This window comes from Candoia aspera, chromosome 2, assembly GCF_035149785.1.
Source record: "Candoia aspera isolate rCanAsp1 chromosome 2, rCanAsp1.hap2, whole genome shotgun sequence".
NCBI lineage: Eukaryota > Metazoa > Chordata > Lepidosauria > Squamata > Boidae > Candoia > Candoia aspera.
The window spans coordinates 124,121,677-124,145,034 of record NC_086154.1 but is presented as its reverse complement, the minus strand read 5'-3'; the positions used below and the strand labels follow the sequence as shown (position 1 = coordinate 124,145,034).

The following is a 23,358-nucleotide window of genomic DNA, read 5'->3' as shown; positions in this document are numbered from 1 at the left end:
TCAGCAAGCTTCTTTTTACTTCTTAATCTAATATGTCTAAGCGTGTGATTCTTTATGCTTGGGAGGGCTGAGTGTGTAAGAGCCATAACTTGCATGTTCTCCGGCATGCTCACTGAAGCTATCTAAGATAATTTTCTTTTTCTGTGCCAGCTTCTAAGCTGTGTTAAGCTCTGCTCCATTTCAGTGGTTCTAGCAGGCCACTGAATTGGCTTCAATACAGTGGGTAACTGTAGAAATTTCCAGGTATCTACAGCTTTCACACTGATATAACCTATGGTTTTTTAAGACTGAGGACTTATTCTGAAAGACGGGGACTTCTACTTCTTGGTGGTTGTTCGTCTTTTATACTTTGGAAAAGTTGTTTTAACCACATCCTTGTACATTCTATCAGGGTTAAACACAGTAACACCATTGCAGCTAGCTTGCTCTTTTATTCCATACATCCCTTACAATACATAAGGAAGAACTCACACAACTGGCCCTTGTTCTCCCTTTAATTATCTTGACTAAACTAGGTAGGATGATTACTTTTTCATCCTGGGACATTATATATTGGATGACTTTCTTTGTAAAATAAATGAAACAAACTCCAATCCTTGGTGTTATTTGTTCATTCAGACTCCCTTTATGGATATTAGAACATAATATGTCTCAGTGTGCCCAGGTAGCACCTCTGCTTCGTGAGCCGCACTGGTTGCTGGTTAGCTTCTGGGTGCAAGTCAAGGTGCTCATCGTCATCTATAAAGCCCTACATGGCATAGGCCTGGTTACTTGAGGGACTGCCTGTCTCCCATGACATCTGCCTGGCCAGTTTGATCTTGCAGGATTGGTGCACTCCGGGTTCCTTTGATTAAACAATGTCATCTGTCGGGACCCCGGAAGTGTGCTTCTTAGGAAGCTGTGCCTGTCCTCTGGAATGAGGTTCCCCCCAAGATCTGGATGGCCCCCACTCTGCTGTTATTTAGAAGAGCCGTGAAGACCTGGCTCTTCACTCAGGCCATTGGCGAGGGAGAGTGAGCCCCTTGCTTCATTTCATCTGGTCTGTTGTATTTGCCACCTTTTATCTTTGTTGATTTTATTGTAATTTATTTGTTTGTTGTGAGCCACCCAGAGTCGTTGGGAGTCTGACAGCATACAAGTTCAATTAATAACAATGACGATGACAACAACAATAATAATACAGGTAGACTTTGTTTACCAACTGCCTCATTCGGCGACTGTTCAAAGATATGATGGTGCTGAAAAAATAACTTTGTGACCAAGGCATGTATTTACGACCTGACCTTCACAGCATCTCTCTCTCTCTCAGTCACATGTTAGCATTACAGTCAGGTATTATGCATTATCCTGTGCTTGACCTGTTCCCCCCTCCTTGCAGAGTGGAGAAATTGCCTAAACAAGCAATCTCTTTAGGCAATTTCTCCTGTGCCTGACCTGTTTTTTTCCTTCCCTGTTAAATAATAATAGGATTAATTTATTTTGTTAGTTTTATATCTGTGATTATGATTATAGAGCCAGTTTGTTGCAGTGGTTAAGGTGCTGGCTTAGAATCCAGGAGACTGAGAGTTCTAGTCCCGCCTTAGGCATGAAAGCCGGCTGGGTGACTTTGGGCCGGTCCCTCTCTCTCAGCCCAACTCCCCTTACAGAGTTGTTGTCATGGGGAAAATAGGAGGCAGGAGCATTGGGTGTGGACGCTGCCTTAAAGGTGGGATTAAAATTAAATAAACATGATTACTACAGTTGGACCTTTGGTTTGGGTGCCCATCTTCCCTGTTATACTTACGGAATCTGTTTCTTCCACTTTCCTTCTCTGTTCTTTTTCTTGCAGACAGATGTGTCACTTTCACTTTTCAGCTTGCCTTTTTTTTTCTCCAGGCATCCAAACAATTTTAGGAGATATAATGAAGTTTCCTGGGGACTTTCTCAATGTTGTATTTGCAATGATGACACGAATCCAGCCTGAGCTTCCTTTTCTGAGAACAGCTTAGATCAAGCAGAAACAGGAACCAGTATGGAGAAGAATCATTACACTTTTTTTTAAGCAAATGTTTGTAACTTTTCATTCTACTGAATTTCCATCCAGTTATTGCACAAGCTTCCTCTTCAGACGATGCTTCACTGGCATAATCACAGCTTTGCACAAAACAGGAAACAACTTCTCCATTCTTATTTGAAGATGACCAAAAGCCTAAGATATCTGTATCTCCTGTTAACATTCTGTAAGAATTCCTTTGTTTTTAACAATACTTCTCTTCGAAAGGTTTCAATTTGTTTAATGTCATTCAATATTAATTATTTTTTAATTTCAGTTCATTCAGGGGTGCGAAATATGAAGGGTGATGGTGATGATAATAGAACTAAAAGTGGTAAGTTACTCCTTGAAATTATAGAATTACATTTAATATGGGTTATATTAATATTTTCTACTATTAATCTAATATTATTTTTTCATTAAGGCCATCACTTCATAATCTTGGTTGTGATGTACGCTAAGCATTTGTGCTGAGGATGCAGAACCATCTGTTCAAACATAATTTAAAATATATATCAAATCTTAAAGAAAATTTTAACTTATAAAAAAGTTTTAATTGCATGTTACTTACTTTGGAAATTCAGTTGTCTGTTATGATGGCAGAATGGTGGAGGATTTTCTGTGTCTCCCTTGCTCAGACTGCAGAAAAGAATATACATTTATTACTACATTTTAATTCCTCGTATCTGGAATTTATACTCTGAATCACTCCTACAAACTAATTTCACTTCTCTTACTTGGAGTGAAGACTGATATCTCTCCTTCCTTGCTCCAAATCCACCCAATCTTGCTTTATTGAAATTAATAACATTCACTGCCTATGGATGGTCATGCTGTTAGATGTCATTCAAAGTTGAGAAAATTCACAAAGGGCAAGAATATAAATGACTATATGGAGATTCAACCTGCTACTGAATACTAGTTGCCAAGAGAGGAGAACAACGAAAGTCAGCAATTGCCATTCCAACCAATTTTTCACCCTGGGTTATGACCTTGCATTATTTATTTCCAGTATTACATTTGTTAGTTACCTAACAGCAATAACTCTCAACAAGCCATGGTTAACAAACTATGGCTTAGCAAAAGATGTGTGAACCCACCTAGTGTGTCAAGATTATAATATCTGTATTTATGTATTATGATAATAGCAAAACTTTATTACGGTCATTGATCAGAATACATATGATGTTCAGTTACTCCCTTTTGGTATCCAGTATACAATAAATAGTATGATGACATGTAGTGAAAATTGATACAAGGCTCTCTTGAGACGGCTCCCTGTAAGTGACAACTGAAGTCTAAACAGAACTCAAGACACCTACAGGGTAGAAACATTGCTCACTACAGAATAAATGCTCAGTACAGAATAAATGATGGGGTGATGATGGATTTTAAGAAGAATGTCAAAAATATACAACTCAATGTCTTTCCAGAAGGCAGAACTTATGACTCTAATGGCAGGTGCTTGAATGGAAATTATGCCAACACAGATCAGCATGCAGGCTGCTTGAAAAATGAGACTGGGGGCAGTGATGGGGAAGAGAGCTTTGGGTCACTGTTCAGACTTCAGAAATCTCAGATTTCCACCTCAGACCTCCAACAGTTTTAAGAGGCTGTTCACCTTTGGCAGGCTTTATTGCCTACCTGCTCTGTAGAAAATTCCTTTTGTCTTCCTTCACTTTTTACTCCTCTGTGGTATTAACATATGCATCCAGTGTCAAAGAAAGAAAGAAAGAAAGAAAGAAAGAAAGAAAGAAAGAAAGAAAGAAAGAAAGAAAGAAAGAAAGAAAGAAGGAATCACACAAACCTTCTATTGCCTCTGATGGAGAAAGCTTCTCAAAGCTAAACTGGTGTTAAAGAACAGCCAAAAGCTGAATGTTTTTCTGACCAAAAAAAGGAACTACCCACAGAAAGAAGTGGAATTTATTATTCTAGTTGCTGTTGCTCATGATTTACCGTCTTTGAGTGCAATGGAATTTATGCAGATAAAAACAGCACTGGATTAAGAGAAAGCAAGCTCCTAGAGCAGGGTTTCTCAACCAGGGTTCCGTGGAGCCCTCGAGTTCTATGAGAGGTCACTAGGGGTTCCCTGGGAGATCATGATTTATTTTAAAAAATATTTCAAATTTGGGCAACTTCACATTAAAGAGGTTTCATTCTTTATTTTTAGTTTAAGAACACTGTTAATGCATATATACAGGCCTACATATGAAACAAATATAATTTTGTAACACCCAGCCTATATTTGAGCCTGAATGTGCAGGGGTTCCCCGAGGCCAGAAAAATATTTCAAGGGTTCCTCCAGGGTCAGAAGGTTGAGAAAGGCTGTCCTAGAGACAAAGTAGTTTGATTCTCTAGATCAGAAAATGTCAGAGTTAAGTGTTAAGTGATTTTTTCACAGAAAGAATGAATTACCTATCTTGAAAATTCTAATCATAAGCATCAATAGATGTTGAAACATTGTTGAAAGCAAATAAAGATGCCCAAAATGAAATTATCTGTTTACAGGGTCTGTTTCAGAGAAACAATATAAAAATTCCTTACAACAATGAGCAACATCCATCTTCAGTAGTCTTTATGGAAAAAATGTTATGTGAGACTTTTTTTATAGCAGTTGGAATACAGCTGGAAACTGAAGCTGCTTATCATATGGATTTTCCTTTCCATTCAGTACAGAAATCCAGCTGTACTTTTAAGATTTCCAATACAGATCCATATTCTGCATTTATTCGGGGAAGTAGAATATTTGGAATGGAACACAGAAAGATCTGCCTCCAGAAATAGTTCAGAAATAAAAGCTATTCAACAAAGTTGATTTGGCAGTAAAACAAAAAGTACTTAAACATTTTTCCCAATGACTTTTATTATTGTTGTTTATCCCTGGACTATGGATTTGTTTCTATATGGATTGTGTATGTGTTTGTTTCCTTATCCAGAAGCTGCAGAAAAGTTCATTGGCCTAAGTTCAGCTAATGTATAGTAGTAGCAGTAAGACGAATGAAGCAATTTTTTGTACTGTTAACCAAAAGGCTTATTAGAGGATTTCTATGGGAGGAGAATAGCAAAGCCGAGCTTCTAGCTCACTACATCCTATCAGATGGAGACTCAGGCAGCAGGTGGGTTCGGAAGACAAAGGTAGAAATGAAGCAGTCTGAGATTAGCAATCTTGGACAAACAGCAGACACACTAAGATATAAACATGGCAGAGAGGAAATTTGTATCTCTCAATTTATATCCTGCATCTCTTTGTGGCCAGGACCTTATCAGAAGGTGCTGAAAAGTCAGTGCTACTGAAGTCACACTTTCTAATGCATACTGAAAGGAATTGTTTGATAATTAGTGTTCAATTTTTATTACAGAATTGTTCCAGAATAGAACAGGACAGAATAGAATCTTTATTGATTCAGTCATCTAACTATATCAAAAGTATAAAACCAATACAAGTATACAAGTAAATACAAAGAAAACAGTAGAACAAATTCACAACAAATCGTCACCCCTACAGTTAACTTCAGTCTGATCTAGACAGTCTGTCCTCTTCGAAATGGCCTTTGATATAAAGAGTTCGGTCTTATTAGTGATATGCAGGTTTGTTCCCTGCAAAAAGTAAGAGAGTTTCTCCTCACACTTCTAACACATATTGAAAGGAACTGCCTGACAATCAATGTTCAATTTTTATTACAGAATTGCCCCAAAATGTTACTTCTTGCTCAACGTTTGTGAAGAAACTCAAAATCTACAGTCCCACACCAGAAACCACCATTGGAGGAAACGTGTCATTGGAGTGCTCCTGGGAGACAAACTGCCTGCAAATCAAATACACCTTATTTTTAAACAAAATGAGAGCATTATATCCTGCAACACAGAACAGGAGGGAAGAAAAAATTATATTTAACTTCACAATCGATTCTAGCAGTGAACTGGGTGAATATAAGTGCAAAGCTGAGAGGGGAACTGAGGCAAGATATAGCTCAGGTTTCAACTTTACATTAAGAGGTATGCATATTTTCCAATAAAAAGACCTTATTAAGATCACAGGAGGATTTTTAGGGATTGCTTTTTTTGGTGTTTGTTTTAGACCAGTGGACAGCCTTTCGTGCTCTTGATATTTATTCCCAAAGAAAGGGGGCAATTTGTAACCCTTCATAATTCTGTATCATTACTATCTCTGTAAGTATAGCTATATCAGGGCTCTAGACTGTATTTGCTCCATGACCATTCAAAGATAAAGAGCAGGAAAATGTCCTGGGAATGAGATACAACATTACAGGGGAGTATCTCCTAGCAAAGTGAAGAGAATCTCGAGCAGATGAAAGGATGTCCAGTGAAGAAGGATGTTGAAGCTGTAATTCAGCAACGTCTGGATCATTTCAGATTCTCCATTCCTAGCCTCGCAAGAAATCAGATTTTACATATCTTTGAAAGGAGAATAGTGTTTTTTATTTTTAATACATATTTTTATTATTAAAATAGTAGAATATGAAAGCAAGAAAAAGAATAAGGGACAAAAGAATATATAAGTATATCATATAAGAATATAAGGAACTATTGAACATAGATTTAAAAAAAAGTGAGAAAACTTTCTAGTAACAAATCCTCCCTGTCCCATTCATTCGTGCCCTCAACTGCTAACCAGTTTAAAAGTTTATGCTTTACATTGAACATTAATGATTGTTGTTGGTTTCTGTGTTAGTCCTAGAAACCATACTGCAAATGGGGAGGACAGTGTTTTGTCTGTTGCTCAGAGCAGACTAGACAAAGGAAATATCCATTTTTACTTTTTTTTCTGACTTTACTGAGTGAAAATAACAACACACAATAAAGAACTGAGTGGAGAATAGTAACCAAACCAATCAGATTTCCCAGTCCTTAGCTCATCAAAAATCAATACTGGAGTCAGTCTCTGCCTGTATTTGTCTTTTCTTTCAATGACTCTTACAAACAGCAGTAAGGAACATATTAGTGGGGTCTTCACATTTCTATATTAGAAAAAATAATTCTACACTGCACAGTGTTTTGTTTTCTGGCCGTAAATCCCAAGCTCCTCCTTCCCGTTAAGCATGCTTTAAATTTGATTTTTAAAAAAATCCAATGAAAGATTCATTTTATAATGTTCTACCATTTATTTTATTTTCTAGATTCACACTGCATCATTACAAGTCATTGGTATATTTATTTTTTATCTGACTCTAATCCCAATAAAATAATTTGATTTATTTATGGGGTTAAACAAATTCTTTATAATTTTAGCGGGTCATAGTATCACAATGTTTGAAAACTTCTGTACTAAGCCATCGTGTGTTTTGTTTACCTTCACCTTAATTGTCATGCGCTGCCTACCTCTGAATAACGTTCAGACACTGGGTTGCAAAGCAGGCTCTGGTTTATTTCAGGATAGGTACAACGTTGTTAGAAAAAGCTGAGAGTGACAGGAGCGCGCCGGTGCGGGGTTTAAATACCCCGCGCCGGTCAGCGCCCCCTCGCTCTCGGTCACGTCACCCCCCTTTGTCCCATGCGTTGCCCTGCCATTGGTTGAGGGTTTCTAGGATCGCCCATCCTCAGGTTTTCATTCTTCTGCTGATTGCTTTCAGCTGGGCGATCCCCGTGGTATTGCTGCTGATGGCTTGGGTGGCTCCGTGATCCGTTTATCTATTGTTTGTTAGCCGTTAGTCGTTGTGGGTTGATGGCTACTTAACTTGTACCCCTTCACCTATTTCCTTGTCATTGTCATGAGTGCCATTGCGCTGATTACTTTAGCTCAACGGCACTCATGACATACTGCCCCCTTTCCGAATAGTGTTCTCCCCCGGGTTTCTGGGTTTCCCCCATGGAGCTGTCAAAACGCCATTTTTTTTTTTTTTTTTTTTTTTTTTTTTTTTTTTTCAAAGTTCCCGCCGGAGTAGTTGTCGCCCCTCCCTTTGCTCCTCCCTCTACCACGTGCCTTCCCAGGGTGTGTCCATGGTGCGCATGCTCGGGTTCTGACCTGGCGTGCGCATGCTCCAACCACACCCTGTTTGTTTGGCTCAGTTCGGCGAGGCGAGAGGCGTGGCTGGTCGGGTGCTGCTCAGCTCCAGGTAGGGCCCTTTTTTGCTTATTTGGAGTGCGTCGCCTTTGTTGTGTCTCCTGGGCGTTGCCCCCAGGTTGCCCTGTTGACTTGCTTGCCACTCCCCCGCGGCCAGGGGGCGGGGGAAGGGTGCTGGCGATCGTTTGTCACCACCCCGTGGGCCCGGGGCGGGGGGAGTGAGTCCCGGGGGGGGGAAGGTCCACCCAAGTCGCGGGCTTGGGGGGGGCCCCTTCCCTTGGGGCACGGGAGGCGGGGGGAGGCCTGCGGGGGGGGGGGTTGGTTTTGCTGACCTTGATTGCGGTTTGTCGGGGTATGCCCGGTGGAATGCTCTGGTCAGGTCAGGCGCTTTAACGTTGTGCGCCGCCACCCATTCCGGGTGGGGGAAGTGTTTCCACCTGACCAGATAGTGTAGGGTTCCTCGTTGCTTGCGTGAGTCGAGGATGTCCCTTATCTCGAAGTGGTGTTGCCCGTCGATCATAAGCGGTGCGGGCTGAGGCGTGCTTGGGTGCCATCGGGAGGTGGTTGCCGGTTTTAGGAGGCTGGTGTGGAACACCGGGTGGAGCCTCCGGAGGTTGTGTGGCAGGTCCAGGCGTATTGCTACCGGGTTCACTATTTGCGTGACTCGGAACGGCCCGATGTACTTAGGCCCCAGTTTTTTCGAGGGTTGGGTTGACTTTAGGAACTTGGTGGAGAGATAGGCCATGTCCCCCGCCTGGAACGTCGGTTGTTGGCGCCGGTGCTTGTCGGCCTGCTCTTTGTAAGCAGCCTGTGCCTCCTTCAGCGCCGCCGTGATTACTGGCCATGCTTCCGCGATCTTCCGTCCCCAGTCGCTGGCGTCCACCTGGGGTTCCGGGGGTTGAGGTAGCTCCGGTATGGGGACGAAGTCGCGCCCCGAGACTACTTCGAACGGGGTTTTTCCCGTGCTCGTGTGGACGGCGTTGTTGTATGCGACTTCGGCGAACGGGAGCAGTTCAGCCCAGTCGTCCTGGTGGTAGTTCGTATAGGATCGTATAAATTGCTCTAAGGTGGCATTAAGAACCTCAGTGGCTCCGTCCGTCTGCGGATGCCAAGCCGTAGACAGGGCCTGTTGGGTCCCCGTCAGCTTCAAGAAGGCCCGCCAGAATTTGGAGGTGAACTGTGTGCCCCTGTCGGTCACCACACGTGCGGGACATCCGTGTAGCCTGTACACGTGGATGAGGAAGAGTTTGGCTAGTTGTTGTGAGGATGGGACTGACGTGCAGGGGATGAAGTGGGCCTGCTTTGAGAAGTAGTCCTTCACCACCCAAATGGCCGTTTTCTTCTGGCTGGGTGGGAGGTCCACTATAAAATCCATAGAGATTTCCTCCCATGGGCGGGAGGGTTCTGCCACCCGTTGCAATAGCCCCGCGGGTTTGCCTGGTGCCCGTTTGGCCCGAGCGCACGTTGGGCAGGACGCCACGTAGGTTTTTACGTCTCGCCTGAGCGCGGGCCACCAGAATTGCCGCCGTGTTAGGTGTAGGGTCTTGAGGAACCCAAAGTGTCCCGCTTGCTTGGCGTCGTGTGACCTATGCAAGATCGCCTGGCGTTGCGAGTCCGGGACGTAGATTCTGCCTTCCCCCCATGCTAGGTCTTGCGCCATCGTTACCTTGTCGGGGTTTGCCAGGAACCAGGGGTCGGTTTTGAGGGCGGCGGCGAGGTCCGTGCGCATTCCCCCTGGTAGTTGCGGTTGCCTTCTTTCCGTCGCCGGTTGTCCCGCCGTCGGCTGCGCCGTAGCGTCGAGCTGCCTCCGTGCGCCGCTTCGGGTGGTCACGGCCATCCCCAGTTGCGAGGCGGATAGGACCGTCCCAATGGTGTCTGGGGCGGGCTCTTCGTCTTGGGGCAGCCGGGAGAGGGCGTCGGCCAGGAAGTTCTTCTTGCCCGGCATGAACTTCAACTGGAAATCAAAGCGGCTGAAGAATTGTGCCCATCGGACCTGTTTTGGGCTAAGGCGTCTAGGCGTTCGTAGGGCCTCGAGGTTCCGGTGGTCCGTCCAGACCTCGAATGGTTGGGTGGCTCCCTCGAGTAGGTGACGCCATGTTTCTAGTGCCGATTTCACCGCAAAGGCTTCTTTCTCCCAGACGTGCCATCGCCTCTCTGTCTCGGAGAACTTCCTTGACAGGTAGGCGCATGGTTTCAGGAGCCCCGTGGAGTCTTTTTGTAGGAGGATGGCTCCCAGGGAGAAGTCTGAGGCGTCGGCTTGGACCACGAACGGCCGTTCTGGGTCCGGGTGCGCGAGGATTGGCTCCGTCGTGAACAGCGCTTTCAGCTTGTCGAATGCGGTCTGGCACGCGGGAGTCCAATTCAGCACTGTGCCTGGGTTCTTGGCGCGTCTGGTGTCCCCCACCCCTTTGGTTTTGAGGAGGTCCGTTAAGGGTAGGGCTATCTCAGCGAACCCCCGGGCGAAGGACCTGTAGAAATTCGCGAATCCCAGGAAGCTCTGTAGTTGCCGTCTGTTGCGGGGCCGCTCCCAGTTTAGTACCGCTTCGACTTTTGCGGGGTCCATCTCGATGCCGTCCCCGGAGATTCGATACCCCAAATAGTCTAGGCGGTCTTTGTGAAACTCGCACTTTGTGGGCTTTGCATAGAGCTGCGCCCTTCTGAGCTTGTCGAGGACTTGCCTGACTAAGGTTACGTGTTCCTCGTATGTTTTTGTGTAAATAAGGACGTCGTCGATGTAGACCAGGACCCCTTTAAACAGATGTTCATGCAGTACCTCATTGATGAGCTGCATGAACACCCCAGGGGCCCCCGCGAGTCCGAAGGGCAGTACCTTGTACTGGAAAGCGCCTAGGGGGCAGTTGAACGCCGTCTTCCATTCGTCCCCCTCCCTGATTCGGATGCGATAGTACGCCTCGCGCAGGTCCAATTTGGAAAAGACTTTGCCCGTGGACAGGTGGGCGAGCATGTCCTTCACCAGGGGTAAGGGGTATTTGTTGGACAGGGAAGCCGCGTTTAGGCCCCGGTAGTCGGTACAGAGCCGTAGGGTCCCGTCTTTCTTCTCCCGGAATAGGACGGGGGCTCCGACCGGTGAGCATGCTGGCTCTATAAATCCCCTGTCTAGGTTTTTATCGATGAACTCCCGGAGGGTTGCCATCTCCTTCGGGGTCATCGAATAGATCTTTGGTCTAGGTAGGGGGACGTCGGGCAGTAGGTCGATTCGGCAATCCGTCTTGCGGTGGGGGGGTAGTTGGTCTGCCTCTGCTTCTCCGAAGACCTCGGAGAAGTCGGCGTATTGTTCCGGTAGGTCTGCAGTGGTAGCGGCGTTGTCTTGTGTGGTCGCCTCCGCTCGTCCTACCGTGGGGTTGCTTTTGCCAGCTGGTACTGGTGCTCGATACTCGCCGTCGCCGAATGTGAAGGTGCGGGTCGCCCAGTTGATCCGCGGGTTGTTTTTCGCGAGCCATGGCATCCCCAGGACTGCAATGGGCCGTCCGATGGGCGTGACTACGAACGATGTGCGCTCGGTGTGAGTGCCCATTTGCAGGGTGACCGGCTCGGTTTGTAGCGTGGCTGGTTTCCCCCCCGCTGTGGAGCCGTCCAGCTGGTGGAATGCCAGCGGCGTGGGGAGGGGGAAGCAGCGGAGTTCGAGTTTGGCGACTAGGTCGGGGTGGATAAGGTTTTTTGAGCACCCCGAGTCCACTAGTGCCGCGGCCGTGGTGGCTCCGTTGCCGGCAGAGAGTTGAATTGCTGCCAATATTACGGAGCTTTTGTCGTTTCGTTGAGGTGGTTCGCGTTGCTGTCCCGCCGCCTGCCTCGCCACGCGTTTCAGGGCAAGCGGGGAGCATTTCCCGCCGGCTGGTCGGGGTCGGTATTGTCCTCTTCTCCCCAGTAAGCGTCCCAGCCCTCTTCCGGTGTCGCTGTGGCCACGGTCATTCGGCGGTGAGGGGGCGGCCCCGGGTTGGGTGGTTTGGGGCTAATTTTCGGGGCGGGCTTGGGCGCGCTGGTCGGCGGTCGGTTGGCGAAGCAGTCCGCCGTCTTGTGCCCTAATTTGCCACACCTCCCGCAGGGCTCCCGGTCGAACTTCTTTTTAGGGTATATGGGGCCGGCCATCCCCCCGTGTGGTGCGGGTACCTTTTTCCCGACGTAGTTTGTGTCTTCCGTGGTTGTCATAAGGAAGGTGCGGTGCGCGTGTTCGGCTTTCCCCGCGAGGTGGATCCACCCGTGTAACGTTTCTGGGTCGTCGCGGTAGAGGGCCCATTGGAGAACGTCGCGGTTGAGCCCCTTTTTGAAGATTTCCAGCAGGGTGGTCTCAGACCAGTCGCAGACCTTTCCCGCGAGGGCTTTGAACTCCAGGGCGTAGTCAGGGACCGTGCGTGCGCCCTGTTTAAGTCTCTGGAGTGCGCTTTTCGCCCGTACTTTGGCTAGGGGGTCTTCGAAATAGTTTTTCATCTCGTTGATGAACGCAGGGAAGGTGGCGAGGGCGGGGGAGCTGGACTCGTACAGTTGGACGTACCAGTCCGCCGCCCTGTCTTGGAGTTTGATTGCCACGGCGCCGATCTTGTCGGCCTCGGAGTCATAGGAGTGTCCGTGCCTCCCCATGAACTCCCTAGCGTTGGTGACGAAAAACGAGAGTTTTGAGGGGGTCCCATCGAAGAAGATGGGGAAGTCCTTTGGGGCCCGGGCGTTTTGCGCGGCCCCGCCTCTCGCTTCCCGGGATGCGGTGTCGGCCGCCTGTGCCGTCTGCTGGCTTTCCGCTGGCTCGTGTGGGTTCGGTGCTTCGCTCGGGGTGTGGGCTTGTGCGGGGACGTCATTGGGTGGCGCGGGGGGCATAAGCGCCTGGAGCATGGTCCGGAGTTCCGTCAGCTGAGCCCGCATGGCCGCGAGTTCAGCTCGTGCCTCCTCGTCCACAGCCCGCACCGCCGCTGGGGCCGGTTCCGTTGGCGCGTCCTCGGGGGGGGGGGGTTCATCGTCCCTCCGCCGCGGGTCCGCTTCCTCCTCCGTCTGATGGGTGTCTCCGTCGTCCTCCTCCGTGTCGAGCACCGTGGGGCTGTCGCTCCACGCCCGTTGCTGGGGTGCGATGTGGGGCGCGGGGTCCTCCGCTGGTTTCGGAAGTCGTGCTGCTCCCTCCCGCGGTCGGGTTGCCTCCGTCGCCATCTCCCCTTGGGGTTGGAGCTGAGGCTCGGGTCGGGTGGGGCGGGCGTCCATGGCTCCGGGAGTCCGCGGTGCCTCTGGCCTCGGTCGGTCCTCCTCTGTCTCTTGCCGCGCGGCTCGCCCTCCTTGCCCGCGCCGTTCCGGCCTCATCTTGCTGGTCTTCTCGCCGTCTACTCCTCCCGCGGCTCGTTGTCGTCCGGTGGGGCTCGGCGAGGCTGAGTTTATGACTCTCAGCTTTATGTCATGCGCTGCCTACCTCTGAATAACGTTCAGACACTGGGTTGCAAAGCAGGCTCTGGTTTATTTCAGGATAGGTACAACGTTGTTAGAAAAAGCTGAGAGTGACAGGAGCGCGCCGGTGCGGGGTTTAAATACCCCGCGCCGGTCAGCGCCCCCTCGCTCTCGGTCACGTCACCCCCCTTTGTCCCATGCGTTGCCCTGCCATTGGTTGAGGGTTTCTAGGATCGCCCATCCTCAGGTTTTCATTCTTCTGCTGATTGCTTTCAGCTGGGCGATCCCCGTGGTATTGCTGCTGATGGCTTGGGTGGCTCCGTGATCCGTTTATCTATTGTTTGTTAGCCGTTAGTCGTTGTGGGTTGATGGCTACTTAACTTGTACCCCTTCACCTATTTCCTTGTCATTGTCATGAGTGCCATTGCGCTGATTACTTTAGCTCAACGGCACTCATGACATTAATGGAGTCCAAACTGAGATGGTATGGTTCTAAATCTTGATTTATGGTGTACTATTAAAACAGGTCAAGACTTTGTATGATATGTCTGCCCAGCCACTGATTTTGATCCTTTTATGAATACAGCAGAGTTTTGCTTAGGTTCAGGAATTTGCTGTCTCTTAGTTGACTAGATGGCTGGAATTTTGCTGGATATTCTGTCCCTCTTTCTCTGCATCCTGTATCTTTCCAAATCTTGCTCCTGAGAGTTGAGGATCCACTTGGGAGTAACAAGGAGGGGAAAGTCTTCAGACAGAGGAGAAAATTGATGGAAATTCCTGCTATCCATGGACTAAAAAGTAGTAATTAGTGGAATGTCAATTTTAGAATCCAAGGCATTGCTGTTTAATTTATTTAAAATACCATCATACTGGATGAAAGATATCCAGGCTTACCTATCATTAATATGAATATTTCTTCTCCTTCCAGCAGGAGAAAGGAATAATCCAGTTGCTTTCATTGTGCTTCCTTTGGTTCTCCTACTGCTACTGATTGCAGTAGCTGTGGCAATTCCACTGTTGATCCTTCCTTGGTGTAAGGCAAGTGAGTATTGGCTGGGCTTGGTTTATGACTACAGTCCTTTTGTCAGAACTGTATGGTATCCTACAAATTCTAGAGAATAGAACATAATATTTGCAATTTGCTCCTCACAAGGTAACAGCTTTGATTTCCTTTACTTTTCAGTTAAATTAAAATTAAATGTAGTGCACATAATTATAATATGCTCATGCAACATTGAAGTTTTGTGAGCTGCACTGGCTTCCAGTGGGTTTCCAGATGCAATTCAGGATGTTGATTATCATCTATAAGCCCTATGTAGCACACGGTCAGGTTATTTGCAGGACCTTCTGAATCTGATCATTTCTGCTCACTCCCACCAGATCTAACAGGGTGGGTGTGCCCTGGGTCCCTTTCGTGAAGGAGTATCATTTAATGGGACCCAGGAGACGTCTTCTTGCTCTATAGAGCAGCACCCCCTACGATCCCCAACCCTGGCCACCCTCTGTAAGGCTTTAAAAATCTGGCTTTTCCCACAAGCATTGGGGCTAGGATGTTAGATGAACATGGTTAGATGGTTGGTCTATTTGTTGTTTGTCAGCTAATTGGTTTGCAAGACGAAATGGATTCTTTGGGCCTCAGGTACACTGGTTTTCATTGTTGTAGAATAACAGAATCTTGAAAGCCTGCTCAAACCTTTCTTCCCCTCTGTTTACTGTGGGTGGATGACTGTTCCATAGGGCAGGTACTGCTACAGAAAAGGCACACTCCCTAGGTCCAACCAGATTACCTTGATTTAAAGAAGGGACTTGGAGCATGCCAGCCTAGAATAGCATTTGGGATGGGACAATATAGCTGGAGATAGGTGGTCCCACAAATAATCCAATTTTGTGCCACATAGGGCTTTATGGGTGATAACCAGCATCTTAAATGGTATTGTACATGGTATGCCCATCATTACCTGCGCTTCTGCATTCTGGATCAATTGCAACTTCTGGATGATCTTCAAGGGCAGTCCCAAGCAGGCCACATTGCAGTAATCCAACATGGAGGAGGTAGTTTTTCCACAAAGGAGAAACCATTGTTTACTTGAACCCATTGTTTCTACCACTGGAATTCTTTTCTTTTTTTTTTCAGGGAAACTGAAGTCAGCCAATATTTCCACTGTATATGATGATATTGGTAACTGTCAACATTTTACCATTGCTATAAAATATAATACTGACATTGTTACAAGCTAACAATAGTAGGAAATATTTTTGAGCTTTTGAAATAGCAGGTAAATTAGTGATCTTTTCAGCTTTGAAACGAATGGAATAGGAGGCTTATCTGGTGCTTTCTGGCAGCTTTCTGCTAAACTACAGTATAGCACTGCAAATATTTTTGAAAAAGTCACCGGCCTATTATTGAAACCTTCTGAGGAAAGTCATGAAACCCACCATGATGGGCCTTTTCTTGATTCTTGCCACCATTACATTTTTCTATATTATTTTGTGGATTAAATTTTGCTTCGTGTAAACAAAGCCAAACAAAAACCAAAAACCAACTGTAGTGTCAAGCAAGAAAGCTAGAGTCTCAAAAAATCTCATAGTCATGTCTTTTATAGGGAAAAACAAACAATCTTAGAAGCTGGATATGTGTGTCCTTTAGCCCCCCTTTTACCTTTGATCTTTCTAGTTCTCTCCTGACTTAAGGGGGAGCTGACTGCCTGTTGAGGAGATATGAGCATCCATTCTTCCACAGTGTTTTGCAAACGCCCCTCCTTGTTCCTGAGCTCAGAGAATTCCTTTGTACCTAGCTTAATTTGCTTGGCAAAATTGTGAGAATGGCAGAGAATTAGGTGTCCAGGAATGGGGTAAGTGACTAAATGTGTGTCATGACACAAGTATGAAAGGGAGAGGCTTGTGCCATGATGTCACAATGTATGTTTTATCATTTTGGCATCACTGTGGGTAGGTATGGATGCCTATGATAAGCATATTAAAATTTTGCATAGAACAGCAGCACACCAGTTGGTAACCTGGGCAACTTCTCAATACTCCCAGCAATGGCCATGCTGGCTGAGATGTTATATGAGGAGAGGTTGGGATCCACACATGCAGAAGTTGCCCAGCTGGTGAAACTCTGCTAGCTGATTTGAGTTGGCTGAGGGCAGAAGGCAAGAGGGGAAGAGCTGCAAGGAGAGAATTGATCCATAGTTCGGCTCTAAAATTACATGACATAAAGATGGGAAAGGACAGACGTGCACTCACACGCCGAGAGCGCTGTTATCTACCCATGCTGAAGACTCAGGCTGAGTAAATGAGGAAAGAATGCTATACCATTATAAAAAAGGTTCTTGTCTTTATTTATTTACAGTCAAAACCTAAAATCATTATCAAGCAGAAATAAACATAAAGGAATGCTAACTATTGTTAAGATAGATTAATAAAACCTCTAAGAATTCCTACCAGTTTGAGTGTAACAGTTCTGGCCTTAAAGCCGTCTTCCTTACAGCAACTGCCACTGAGCAGCCTTCCTGGTTATTTTAGGAGGGTGGTCTGCTAGCAGAAAGCCTTCTTTTTCCTCACCAGCTGACCTAATTAGCGGGGTCATTTTTAGACCAGTGTGCCACAGTTGATACAGAGGACAGTGCAGCGACCATGAGGAACTGACTCAGTTGAGCCCTTCCACACATCCTTGTAGAGGGATGTTGGCACCTGCCCCACAGAGCCATCAGTGACCTTAAGCTTAGCTACCAAAAACACTCTTCTATGCAGGTCAGACTGAGTATCAGAGAACTAGCTGGCTAGGATAAATCCCCTTCTGCATATACCACCCTGATAGCAGGGGAGACTAGTCTTCAGTCTTTCTGGATGTTCAACTGAAGTATCGGTTTAACCCCAGAGACACTTTCTCGTATGTTTGTTGAAGCAAGAACTGAGCTGGGAGGCTACAGTAACTTAACTTTGGGCCTATGCTTTTCTTCCAGGAGAAAACCAACTTGACAATGAAAATTATGTGGGTAAGAGAACCTTCCTCGTAGTTTATTCAACAAATTCTCCAGCATGCCCCTACAGAGAAAAGACCAGCTTCCAAGTACAAAAGTGCACACTTGTCACAGAGCAGGGGATGCAGAGCATAGATCTTACAAATGTGGTCTAAGCCCTTCTAGGGCCACAGAGCAGGGAGCCACAAGGTATAAGGCTCAACCAATCCTTCTGATCAGGGCAGGCAATCTTGCAGGGGGATCTTGTTAAACCTGCCCTCCAAAACTGTCAGTGGCTTTAAGTCTAGCCAGCAGGTCTGCAAACCCAGACAGAATATCAGAGAAATAGTGGCTCTTATAAATTTAGTCAAAATGTCCTCTTCCGCATGCAGAGCAGCGTGCCGTAAAGCAAAAGGCATAATACCTTGGCCGTGAAAAGCTTTCCTGGTTCAGGGACAAAAATATTGCCTCTGCAGTTAGCAAATCAAACGATCACACTGGGCATTTTTGGTCTTGAACAATGACACCTTTTGTTTGATTCTTCCATACTAAGGAAGATGACTCCCAAATATTTAAACTCCCTCACTTGTTCCATAGTGCTATTATTTCTCTTACAATTATACTTACAATTATTATGTATCTTGGTAAGCACCATTACCTTAGTTTTGGCGTTAATTAACAGCCAGTTTTTCTGCAACAGCTTGCAAACTCTGCCTTAGGGTTGGGGTACCTATACTTAGTAAGCGGAATAGAAGGGTAAGGATACCACTAGTTTTGAAACAATAGAAGCAGGAAAAACCAAGGATCACCGGCCAGGCTGTTCTGTTTTAGATTTCCAACTGCCCTCTAACCCTAACCAGCTGAGAACTAAAAAAACTGGAGAAAATTAAAGAAATACCACCACATGGGGCTCTGAGTTGGTGAGAGAGAGACAAGAGGCAGGAATATCTCTTCTCTGGTTTTTCTTTCTTGGCCTGAAGAAGGTTATGGATTCATAGATCTTGCAAAACTAGAAGGTGGTTTGTTTCTGGCTCAGTGTGATATACAAACCCAGCCATTGTCATTGTAAAAACATTTTTATAGTTTAGCATTATCTGTGCACCAAGCTACTATGGCTTGTTCAACAAATCTTGACTAAAACAAACTATAACTTAGCATGTTATCTGAACCCGGACAGTAATAATCTTGTTCTAGATTAGAAGTGTCAAAAACAAAGTCTGCGTTCACACAACTTGTAAAGTAACCTTTTGCTTAACCTTGTTTATAAATAAAATATAATCGGTTGAGTTCATACAATGCACTCTCCTGAAAGCATTGTAACCTTGCAAATTGTATGAACCAGCCATACTAACTAAACTGTAGCAAAACATAATACAAAAGCATTATAAACAATATAAAGCATGCCTTTCCAGCAAAATCCATCACTGACTGAATCAACAATATAGAAGAGCATGATCAGAGCGCTTATACAAGCCTACATTTAGCAGGCCAATCAACATAGTTATTTGCATTTTTAAATGCACTCCAATGCCTACACAAAGGGCATATGAAAATGGACAAAGTGCAATGATAAACACCAAAAACACAATAAGCCAACCAACCAATGTTAATCTTTTTCCTTTTTCAAAAACTCCAAAAGAGCCAGAATTCAAGCAACCAACCAAAGCAAAGCAAGCCATCTACTATATAGAGAAAATGTTTGGGAGGAAAAGCATCCTTATGTTGACGGCTTGCTAAAGTTACCTGTAAGTCTCATTGATGCGGAGACTCAGGATGCCTTTATAAATGCAGTGAGTCTTTCTCTTTAAAAGTACTCAGAAAGCTCCACAATCAAGCTGACTGAAGAACCTGCATAGGGTACAGACACACATCCTTTATTGGACAGCCAATCAAATCAACCCTGTATTAATACTTCTTGAATTTACATTACAACTGGTTTTTATTTTGCACACACATGAAGAAAAAAACAGACAGTAGTTTACCTCCTAGGCCAGGGTTTTTAAACATTATGATGTGTGGTCTTCAACTCCCAGAAGTCCCTAGCCAATATGGATACACTGCACCGTTCTACACAGTTGGGCAGTGGCATGATGAGTGGGGAAACTGTCAGCTCTAGAACAGCTCCATCACAGCACCACAGTGCCTTAAATGCCTTTTACTTTGCTCCAAATTTCCATCTCCAGGTCACTCCCACCTGGTCTAAGCCCGAAACAGCAAGGGCATAACAGGTCCTTCCTGCTGTACAGCCCAGAGAGGAACATTCAAGATAACACTCCAATTGCAAGAGGCAAAACCACTTCCAGTCCTATCATCAAAACAAGAGAGAAAACGATTCCATTTAAAACAGCTATTTTACTTCATGTGGGAACGTCAGATCAGCCTGCATTGTTTCATACTCAGACCAAAACTCATGTTGCAAGTACGAATGATTCTGAACTTGAATCATTTCAAGTTTGAACCATGTTGTATATCCTAATTCATTTGTTTGAAACCCTTTTGAAGAAATGTCACTTGATTCAACGTCCTCATTATTATACCTGACTTCTTCCTTGCATATTATTCAGTTTATGGAGTAACTGAAGAAAACGAATATTGCAACGTGAAAATTAAAAGCAAGACAGAAGATTACAGAAACGGTAATTTTATATTGTGTGGATCAAAAGCATTCCAGTTATGTGTGAGCATCCACGTGCATGCCTATATCCGCCTATGGATGACCAAGCAGGTACATTTGGGCTGGTGAAACTGGCCAGTAATTGCAGTAGCATTAGCTAGTGCTACATACCTAAAGAGGAGCCCCTCTGGTGGGAGGAGATGGGCGGTGACAAGCTTGATGAATAAAATACACATACATACACACATACACACATACAATTGTTCCCTTAAAAAGACAATGAAAAAATCCACATCTGAACAAGAACTCTTTGCTGTTAGTTAGTAGATGATCTACTGCTAGCTTTCATGTAGTAAGGGTATCTATGAGATAAGTCACTTGGCTGTGAAGCAATGTAATTAAAATGCAGAGCATATAGTAAAATAAGAATTAACTGCAGTTCCCTAGAAGGGGGTGGAAAACGTGCCGTTTTCTGACGGCAACTCTTGGCAGCCCTAGCTAGAATAGCCAATAGTGAAAAATGCAGTGAGTTGTGAGTCAGCATTTTCTGAAAAACTGCAGATTCCTCACTGTTGCCCTACAACTATTGTTAGCTGAAAGTGAAGTCTATTTCTGAAATTTTGTGGGGCCATTCTATTTATTCAGAAGTGAGTTCCAATGATTTCAACAAGAATTCCAAATATGGTGCCAGATCCAGTTCAGAACAGCTGCATGTACCCTGCTAGAACAGGAGAGATAGGCCTGAATCACCAGCATGCCCAAGTGCACGTTGCACAATTTTCACAGTGGGATGAGCATTCAGATGCATCTCACAATCAGCTTTCTGACTGGAGACTAAGATATATAGCAGCAATTTGTCACAATCTTCTACTAGCAGGCATAGATTTAGGTTCTATTATTGTCTAGTCTTAAGGGTTATTCTTAGAATGTCTGCTCAGTGTGGTAGCATTTTAAAAATTTACCTATGACGTTTGTTTCTATTCTAGTGATCATCAGTGAGGATAATACAGTGAACTATGCAGAAGTCATCTGTAGATAAGAGTGATTTTTTATGACAAGGATGAATTTTTAAATTATTCTTTAGTTCTGCATTATTCTTGTCACTCTTCATTTGTACAACAGAGCAGGCAATCTAACTTCTGAATGTGTGTCTGAACATCACTGCGCTCCCTGGAATTTCATCTATTTCCACCATGCCAAAAAAATTTGGCGGTAAAGAGTTTTGAACCATTTTAGTTCACTCACTATAACCCTTGTGAGTTATAGTGTTAAGAGAAAGAAACTGACAAATGACAAATATGTGTAAGATATATATAATTCAGAACTACTTTTGAATGGTCAAGGCACTAAGACTGCCATGATGGAAATGGAGGCAAGGAATACCCCTCCTTGCCTCTAAGTATCTACAGGTCAGACACCTCTCTCACTTAGACTGGTGCAGGCTTCCTCCCTAGGCTCTGGCTGGTAGACTGCCTTATCCTCTGTCATCTCCTGCAACAGAGAAATCATCTGTGAAGGCCAGACACAAGCCAACAGTGCCTCCTCCTCTTCACCTTTCACGAGTTTTCTTCTGGAACTCACCCAGCAGCTCTCTTCAGCAATTTTCTTCTGAAATGCCCTGTAACAAGCCCTCAGCATGATAACTCTGTCCTGACCAATTCATTTACTGCCCAGCACTACACTTTACTAAAACAAATCTTCAACAGCCACCGCTGTCTAGATCCATCTCACATGTTGGCCATCATACCTTCTCCATCCAAGTTCTTCCCAGAACTTTCAAGACTCCATCTTCCTTTGCCAGCTCATCAGCTCCCTTTGCTCTCCTCTTTCAGAACATTTTCCTTTGAGGAAACTAAGCTATCTGTCCTACTCGCAACTTTTACTGATCTGCTCACTAAATAAAGTGTTGGTTGGTTGTCTGCATGGACATGCAAACCTTCTGTAGGAAACCAGGGCTGAACACACTCTCAAGAGTTGAACTCTACAATAACTGGAGGATACAGGTTGCTCATACCTGGTAAAGTGTAAGCAAAGGTAACTGGATTCTGAGGAATTCTTTCAGATGTTATCTCTTATAAATTAGGAATTTTCTTGCAATCATGTTCTGAGTGCCTCTATAATTCATTATGTAAACATATACTTCATACTTATGAAGCAGGGTTCCCGCTCCTTTCTCCAAGCTAGATGGACTCTTCTAATTGCTCACTTAAACTGAATTCCTAGAAAGTACTTCACTGCTGACAATATTTAATTTTTTAAAGAAGCCAATGCCCCTTATTTTATGATTTTATAGAAGTTTGATTTGATGGCAGTTCTGCTGAGATAAAACAACCAAGAACTGATGGAGTCTTTTCTGTTCAGTTCTTCAGGAGTTTAGCATTATTTATTGTCCCTTGCTAATCTGGCTCCAAGCTGATGTTCTGTTTTAGTAAAGTCATAGAAGACCCACATAACAGACACCAAGGCATGTAACATCAACTTCTTACATTAGCATGCCTTCAAACTTTCAGAAATGCTATTTATGTATATTGTTGTTGAAAATGGGCAAAAAGAACAATTTGATTTAAGTATAGGTTTAGGATGGTCCTTCTTCAGCTGATAGTTGTCTTATTAACATATTCATGACAATTTCTATTTTAATCTGAGTTACAGAAAAAAACAAGTAATACTAAGCTATCTGTCCTACTCACAGCTTTTGCTTATCTGCTCACTAAATAAAGTGGTTGGTTGGTTGGTTGTCTGCATGGGCATGCAAACCTTCAATAGGAAGCCAGGGCTCTAAAATATCAGTGTTTTTTTAAAAAAACAAGATTTTAAGCTTGGAAACGGAACATTAACATATTATTTTTGTTTACATTAGACACGATTCTGTAATATTGTAAACTAATAGTTGTAGCTAGCTCTATACATGCAAGGTTTTGTCTGCATTACCTTCCCATCTCATACGGATGTACAGTCGTGGGAAAAAGAAAGTACACCCTCTTTGAGTTCTATGGTTTTACCTATCAGGACGTCATAAAAATCATCTGGTCCTCAGCAGGTCTTAAAATTAGGTAAAGACAACCTCAGATGAACAACAACACATGACAAATTACACTGTGTCATTATTTTACAAAAATAAAGCCAAAATGGAGAAGCCGTAAAGCCATTTACCTAATTTTAAGACCTGCTGAGGACCAGATTTTTTTTATTATGTCCTGATAGGTAAAACCATAGAACTCAAAGAGGGTGTACTTTCTTTTTCCCACGACTGTACATGTAATCTCCAGCAAACACAACAGCGTATCAGAGAAGACACATTCTGACTTACATCGTATGACCTAAGGAAGAATCATCATTCAGAAAG

The 23,358-nt window shown here is 44.7% G+C and overlaps 1 protein-coding gene across 1 annotated transcript; it reads left to right on the top strand.

Moving 5' to 3' along the window:
- Positions 1 to 2,329: 2,329 nt before the first annotated feature.
- MILR1 (mast cell immunoglobulin like receptor 1) lies at positions 2,330 to 21,058 on the top strand. Its single transcript, XM_063292941.1, has 6 exons — positions 2,330 to 2,366; positions 5,717 to 6,028; positions 14,362 to 14,475; positions 15,568 to 15,612; positions 19,963 to 20,034; positions 20,999 to 21,058. The coding sequence occupies exons 1-6, from the start codon at positions 2,330 to 2,332 to the stop codon at positions 21,049 to 21,051; spliced, it is 633 nt and encodes a 210-aa protein (XP_063149011.1). The 3' UTR covers positions 21,052 to 21,058.
- Positions 21,059 to 23,358: the final 2,300 nt, after the last annotated feature.